This window comes from Musa acuminata, chromosome BXJ3-6 (assembly GCF_036884655.1).
Source record: "Musa acuminata AAA Group cultivar baxijiao chromosome BXJ3-6, Cavendish_Baxijiao_AAA, whole genome shotgun sequence".
Lineage (NCBI taxonomy): Eukaryota > Viridiplantae > Streptophyta > Magnoliopsida > Zingiberales > Musaceae > Musa > Musa acuminata.
Genome location: NC_088354.1, coordinates 32,269,043 through 32,276,912, shown reverse-complemented (window position 1 = coordinate 32,276,912; position 7,870 = coordinate 32,269,043). Strand labels below are relative to the sequence as shown.

Sequence of the window (7,870 nt, the reverse complement as noted above, 5' to 3'; positions counted from 1 at the left end):
CTGCAGGAAGAAGATAGAGAACAGCCGAGGCCGGGAAAAGAACTCGACAGGATCGACGGACAGGATCACCATGCAGGCTAAATCATGCTTTCCCAAACAGGATCGACGGTCAGGATCCTCTATTATGAAATATATTCCATGTACATGTAAGTTTCACCTATCGACATCCGTTACACGCCATCGACATGCATGCGACTATATATGCATGTCCTTTCATCCAAGAAGATGATGATGATGGGTTGTTTCGACCCTTTATCTGCAACACTTGGACCACTGCACTGTCAAACAGGTAATCTAGCAAGTCTTATTGATTTCAAAAAGCTCAATTTCAAATAAACAACATAAAAAAGTACAATCAAGAACATGTCAAACAGATAAGAACTTCTAATTTACATGTGAGAAATTGAGTAAAAAAATTAACTGCACCAAATAATATTTGTAGGCTAATTAGGACAGTAAGATGCATAGTGGCAATGGACAATCCTAAATCTTAAGGTAACAACAAATCAAAGAAAGCCTACTAGAACAAGAACTCTGTGTCGATCAGGTCAAGCACCTTGTGATTGCCCTTTGGCTTTGCCCCGGGTTTGAATTGGTTACCCTCAATATACCTGCATCCAATTTTCTATCATGAATTTATTCATAGTATAGTATATGTTGTTGTTCAAACACAATGACAACCAAAGAATCTTACAGTTCTTTTAAGAAGGGGTGCTTGTAAAACCCATCAGGGATTCTCCCCGTAAATGCATTATGGTCTAGATACCTGAAAAAAGGAAAGTAATTGAGTTCCCAGTATCCATAAAGTTTCTATTTAGTTTCATGAGATGGAAACCCAAAATAAATCTGAATTATTGCTTAGGATTGGGCATTTAGACAGTGACTCACAAATTGGTCAATCTTGGAATTTCAACAAGCTTTGGAGTTACTGGTCCAATCATCTTGTTGTATGACAAATACCTGTAACGCATATATATATATAAGAAGATGATTTATTAATTGTGTTAGTCTAAGAGTGTTTATTTCACTTAAGATAGAAACACTTACAAAATTTCTAGGTTGGTCAAATTTGCAAGCTGATCAGGTAATCCACCACTCATTTGGTTATTATTCAAGTACCTAACAACACAGACAATGATATAGATGTTAGTGAAGTTGCATGTCATAATTAAAACGAACAAGACAACCACATACAGATTACGGAGAGAAGGAAAGCCAGCTCCATTGCGGATAAGATCCCTTAGTGTTCCAGTCAAGTGATTGTTGCCTACATCACTGGGCATAAAGTTATGTGGTTAGTACACTACTCTGTTTGCTCACCATCAAGGCATTGTAAAAAATGATAGAGGGAGAAGCTTCAATATCCAGCAACCATACTGGATGATCCTTTTGAAGCACCATCAATATGCAAAAGAACAACAGCATTTCATACAAGCAAAGATAAACAGATATCAACAAAGTCATGAAGACATTCGTGCACTCAAACATACAGGAACAAACTTAAAAATATGTACACACACAACCAACATGCATATTTATAAAGATGCACAAAGAGGGAGAGAGCAATACAGGTGGCGTAGGTATTTTAGGTTTCCCAACTCAGGAGGAATTTTTCCAGTAAGGCGATTTTCATGAAGATAGAGATAACGAAGTTCTCGAAGATTTGCCAGCTCCACAGGAATATCACCTTTAAAATTATTGAAGCTCAGGTACCTACAGAGTTTTCAATCAATCATCACAAAAATATAAAACCTCCAAAGAAGGAAAAACAAAATGCAAAACATACTTACAGATGTGTCAGTTTTTTCAATTCACCAATTTCAGGCGGAATGGCATCTTGCAGCTTATTCCATCTCAGGTTCCTAAGAAGCACCAATAAGAAGCATGGAAAATGAAACTATAATTATTTTATTTATTATCAATCAGGTCAAATTAGGTATAACAACTGTTGGTTACTGAGGACAAAGTCACTTTTCACACAGTTTGAATAATTATCCCAAAATAAGAATATATACCTAAGTGGTGCTTATTTGCAATAGCTATTTGATCAGCTAAAATTTCTGAAATACACGACTGCCAACATTTGTGCAAAACAAATTAATTTAATTTTAATGGATTGAAGGTACAAGACAGATTAGTTAAATTTTCAACTTATAGACCCTCCTGGTAAACTTGTTGTGCACAGTAAACAATACATTGTTAGATTCAATTCACAAGACAAAAGTCAATTTAAGTTCGTAAGACAAAAATCCAAAACATGTAATTTGCAAGTGGAATGGATGGATTTTCTTCAGCAAGAAAATAGTGGCCACCAGCAATTCAGTTTAGAACCATAGGAAGGTCCAAGATTGGTCAGATATCAGTTACTCTAAATTATAGTTCAGAAAAGTGCATAACCCAATCTATATTAAATTAATACATAATCTGCAAAATGGGCACATTCCCTTGGTGGTTAAGACCAATTCTACTACTCACTAAGGCTGCAAATTCAGCCAGTTGTCTTCCCCAATAAGATAAAGAAATCTTTTCATACATACTCCTGCAGAACACCAAAATATTGAGTTTATCCTTCAAAACATCAAAATATACTACTGTATGTCCTCTAAAAGTGAGAAACTACCAAATTCAACCCTAGCATTAATAGTTATTTGTTTTAAAAAAATAAGGTTGGTTGATCTCAATTAAGCTCCAACCCAGGTTAAAGACGTGTCTAACTTAACAAATAACCAATTTAGCCCAATCTAACCCAATCCAGACCCCTACCCTTAAAACTTAGCCAACTCATCCCTTATTGTAAGTATTTTCTATGTTTTTTGTAAGATTTGCATAAGTCTATACATTTTGATGAATATATACAAAAGAAAAAGATAAAGGATGGGAAAAAAATTGCATGCTGTTTCTACAGGATCACAGGGGCACATATGAAAAGAGCAAATGAAAAATTTTCTTGTAAAAACCAATATGCTGCACAAAAGAACATCAAACAGAAACTAGCAGAGTCGCTTTGCAAAAAAGGTCAAATGCCAACAGTTCCTCAATGGGAACTGATCACAGAAGCAAATTCAACACTTTTCACCTTTAGAGTGATGCATGATATTTGAAGTCTTAAGAAATAAATTTGATATTTAAGAGTTCTACAGGGATATATATGATTTTTTTCCTAAAATAATCCATAAAAATTTGGATATTTTGGGAACTGGAGAAGAATAGGACTAAGTGATAAGGTATATCCTATGCATACTCATCATGCTTGTTGACTCTCGAATAGAAGTACATGATAACAGAGCCAAAGTGTCAATTAGTAAAGCTAATTACTTGTACAGAGAAGAAATATTACTCAATAACATAACCTGATAGGTGCAATACTCAGCAGAAACCAAAAAAGAAAATAAAATTGTCAAAAAAAATTCAATAACAATTGTTCTCAATTCAACCAACATGCTGTCTTCTCAAACATCACTTCGGTCCATTTTATTTATTTTATTTAATATCATTTTTTTCAAACAGTTACATTTGTAGCAATAGGCCCCTCTTTGGATTCATCTTTAACAAAAAAGTGATATTTAACAACTTAGTTGTTCAATTGGATGGTTCTTCTCACAAATATAGTAGGCTGCCTTAAGTGTTGTAGTGGAAAGTATGATATCTGAGTGGACATCTTAAGTCATTTACTGTAATGACCAAGATTAAAATGAACCTACCTCCATAAATTCAATAAACTTTGTTCACGGTATTTTTGGACTGCTTGACTGGCATTTTCTTTCCCAACTTGCTTACAATTCTTGAGCCCAAAAATTCATCCATCAACAATGTCAATGAAATGTGTTAGTGAGTTACTATACAATCAGTGAGCTCCATGTGCACAGACATGCTTGAATATTGTCTTTAAATGAGATCATTTTAGAAGTAGAGAGGGATTATAAGTTAGCAATGCCTACAGATTAAAACAAAAAAGAGAGGATCCAACATAAAAGATCTAAATATGGAAACATAGCATGCAGAAGATACATAATTTAAAATTAATGCCCTAACAGAGAAGCTGTGAAGGAGTATACAATATTTTGAGGTGTTTCAGCTGCCCAATCTGAGGAGGGATCGGCCCAGTCAACTTGTTATTGTGAAGATCCCTGTCATTTAGATTATGTAAAGGTTAAAAGACTGCAGTCTCTAAAATGAGTAGTCACATCCAGATGAAATTCCATTCTAATAAGCTGAACTACATTTTTTAAGCATGAAGCAAGATAAGACTCCTAATCAGCAAGGTACATGCTATGGAAATAAAATCTAAAGGTTCAAAAGTCCACTAAAGTGACCTTTTTTCTTAAAAGACAGTTCCTGTATTATATGATTGAATGCAGTATCATGTTCATGCTAAGCATCAAGACACATTGTTGGTTCTCCAATTCAGCCAAAAGTAACAGATGCAAGTACAAATCCAAAAAAGGCATCCTTATATTTCCAATTTTCTTAAAAGGTTTCACTATATCATATTTACATTACACTCCACGTTAGATGATGCAATAAGCCCAATATGTGGTCAAGCTATCTGGGGACTCGAGTAGATATGTGCATGGTGTAAATGCAATAAGAAAGTAAATGACAAGAGAAGTCCAATTCCATATTTGACTCAAATTTTATGAGCAAAACCACAAGCAGGTGTAGCATTACACCAGAGTCCTTAAAATTACTTCTGAACATGTAACCTTTCACCACTTGAGGTCAAGGGAATTCAGTACCAAAAAATTCTACGGGAATGAATTACTAAAAGTGATGAAAATTCATAATCTGAAAATGATGTAAAGTGGAGAGAGTTCTTACAGTCTTGTAAGATCCAGGAGATTTGTAACAGCAATAGGGAAGGGACCAACAATTGATACTGCATAAACTTCCCTGCAAGCAGAGGTCTAAGATATAAGCTTTGCAATGAATTAAGTCTCCAATAATAATGTCTTGTCAACAGAAAAAAAATTGAACATAATGGTGCGATATTTATGCGAAGGACCAAGTCAAATGTTTGAACTGCTTGCATAAGCAAAACCTTGTCACTGAATGCAGAGCATAAAACATCAAATTGACTATTATCTGATAAACTAGGCTAGTGAAGGGGTCAATAAGCAGCAGTGCACTTTTTTGCATTTGTTAGTATTCAACAAGCAATATTTTCACTAAAAGTTGCCATCAGAAGCACAACTTGAAGATAGGAAACGGAAAGATGCACTGCTTTCATGAGAGATCATTTTTAAAGATCTCATTAATGTTCCAGTGTATCAGTTTGCCCATACGGACTCACGGTATTCGTTGTCCAAGCACTATAGTGATAGTATTAGTCCTTGCTGCATACTAACACAATAAAGGAGGTAGCGACATTAGAATTTAAATCCCCATGTGTTAGACCTATAGGATATACTTGAAAAAAGAAAGACAAGGTTATTTCTGTCTCAAATGATAACTTCTCTCGAACTTATGCGTTTTTTGAATAAATTCTTAACATAACAAGTATCACAACTGGATATCTTGCATGGTATAATTTCATACTGAATCAGACCATCAAAAACCATTATAATCAAGAACGTAAAATAGTGGATATCTTTTTTTAACCAGAAGCTGTCACAAAAGCCAAATAGATAACTTACAAATTGCATCTGAGGAAACTAAGGCAGAATCATTTATCATTTTGTCCATCATACAAAGAGAAAAAGCAGATAATAGGAGTTTAAGACATTTTATATATACATCAATATTCAGGGGAAAGAATAGAAATTTGACATACAATTCTGTAACAACCCTGTAATCTCCTTGTTGTGAGCATGTAACGCCTGACCACGGGGGAAGGTCACCATCTCCACAAGGATCATCTCCAACCCATGCATAAACCACTCGCCAACCAAGTGAAGCCTTAATTTCATTCAGTGCCTTTACTGCATGAAAAGATAGTTTCTCATCTCATGAGAAGGAACCAACAAATTCTACACATTTAGATTATACACTATCAATGCATATTCTCATCTTAAAAAATAACAATTCAACTTATAAACTAAACATAATGAGAAATGTACTATCATAATGAACACAATAGTCATTGCGGAATAGCCCAAGTGATGGTATGGACACAGACATGGAGTATGTCACTTAACTTCATGGTATGTGTGAGATAGACATATGATTATTCGATTCATTATTCTTGAATCATGTTATTTACTGAATTTTGATCACTTAAGGGATGTGACTAGCGCACGAGTCTCCCGCCAATGGAGGGTTTGGGAGAGTCAATGTACACAGCTTAGCCTCCCACGTCAAAAAGGAGCGCCTGACTGTTGTACCAAGACCCACCCTCACATACTCTGATCACTTGCTGCAATTAATTATTTTTTGTCTTACCATGTAACTAACTATGCATCTAATTGAATCAATAACAATAGTCGCTGAAGACCTGAAAGCTATGAAATCATCCATTTTTCTTTCATTTTAGGTTTTTTTGAAGAATTTTAAAGAAGAAATTTCTGTCGAACCTTTTTGTCAGTTAATATTAATAAAATCAAATGCACATTGCTGAGATTGGATCCCAGTCCCAACATTCTAAATTGTGCACCATAGTGAACCGAAAAGCAAACGGACTGTAAATTGAAACCAGAAATTCAGGTTGCAGCTTACAAGGAGTAAAGGATTCTAATTAGTAGATAAAGGGTATACAGTATCTATCTCGTTGTACTGGATAAGCTAAATCTGGAGAGTGGAGACACGTAAAGTTGCATGGATTATTGCAGTTGATAGTGCCCTTACCACCCAGCTTGTGATTTAAAGTGACAAAATTTGATAAAAACCAGGAATAATTTTTTGTTTTGAAAAAAAGCCAGCTGCAGAAACGAAAAACAGATTTTGGCTATCTTTCCTACTCAAACAAAAAAGGCAACTATTTTACCACGTCTTGCCCTTGCTTCCAATCTCAAAACCCCATTAATCCATCGCATCAAAGAGCAAAGAGACCCCAAGCAAAATCACCAAACTCCCAAGACACTCGCCTTTCTCACTAAAATAGAGGACTCGGGACGTAATGCAACCCAGATCTTGAAATGAATGCAGCAGGAAGTGCAAGAAGTACCGTCTCTCTTCACGGTTTTACATTGCGCGAAGCCGAAGAGAAAAACGAACAAGGCAACTGAGGCCAAAGTAGCGGAGCCCGCCATCCGACGCCCCGATCTTGGGAAGAAGAAACCGATGGTTGCCCGGGCTACCCAGATCACCGATCACCGTCCCCCGCCGCGTTCCGAAAGCTGCATCTCCCGTTGGGTGTCGGTAGCGGCAGAGAGCTCAGTGTCGGTGCGATCAGAGAGATGAATATAATAATATCAAAAACAAATATAATTCTCCCACCAGTTTCCCGAATACCTACGTCTCTACCCGCCTTACTCACTGGATGGGTCGGCTGCTGAACGAGAGAGGTGAACCAATCACAAGGCCGGTAAACCGTTCATTTGCTTATCCATTGAGAAAAACTTAATATTATTTTGATAGCTTTACACATGCCGTTGTAGAGAATGACAATAGCGTGCTTACGGTGGATAGTTAGAAACAGCTACTTTCAACACAACTATGGCATTTGGTACAGTGAGGTGTATAAAATCGCATTGGAATAATTTTTTTATGTGATTATTAATTTAGCGGGTAAGGCCTCAACAAATTATATGGGAGTCACCTCTATATATATATATATATATATATATATATATATATATATATATATATATATATATATATACTACAGAATCAACAAACTTATGGGAAATTAAGTAATGATGGAAGAGAATAAAAAGAAAAGAGAGAGAAAGAGAATCAAAATAACATAAAGAATAAAGGTAAAAAAAATAGATAT

The 7,870-nt window shown here is 35.6% G+C and overlaps 1 protein-coding gene across 2 annotated transcripts; it reads right to left on the bottom strand.

The window, feature by feature from the left end:
- Positions 1-350: 350 nt before the first annotated feature.
- LOC135640236 (probable leucine-rich repeat receptor-like protein kinase At1g35710) lies at positions 351-7,314 on the bottom strand. Of its 2 annotated transcripts, XM_065154497.1 has the most exons (12): positions 7,100-7,314; positions 5,771-5,918; positions 4,819-4,890; positions 4,056-4,127; positions 1,791-1,862; positions 1,570-1,713; positions 1,195-1,275; positions 1,048-1,119; positions 889-960; positions 695-766; positions 517-611; positions 351-460 (listed from the first exon to the last, which is right to left on the bottom strand). In XM_065154497.1, the coding sequence occupies exons 1-11, from the start codon at positions 7,182-7,184 to the stop codon at positions 521-523; spliced, it is 981 nt and encodes a 326-aa protein (XP_065010569.1). In that variant the 5' UTR covers positions 7,185-7,314; the 3' UTR covers positions 351-460; positions 517-520. The 2 variants fall into 2 exon arrangements, with proteins under 2 accessions (XP_065010569.1, XP_065010568.1); XM_065154496.1 differs by having other exon boundaries at positions 351-611.
- Between the last annotated feature and the right edge of the window lie 556 nt (positions 7,315-7,870).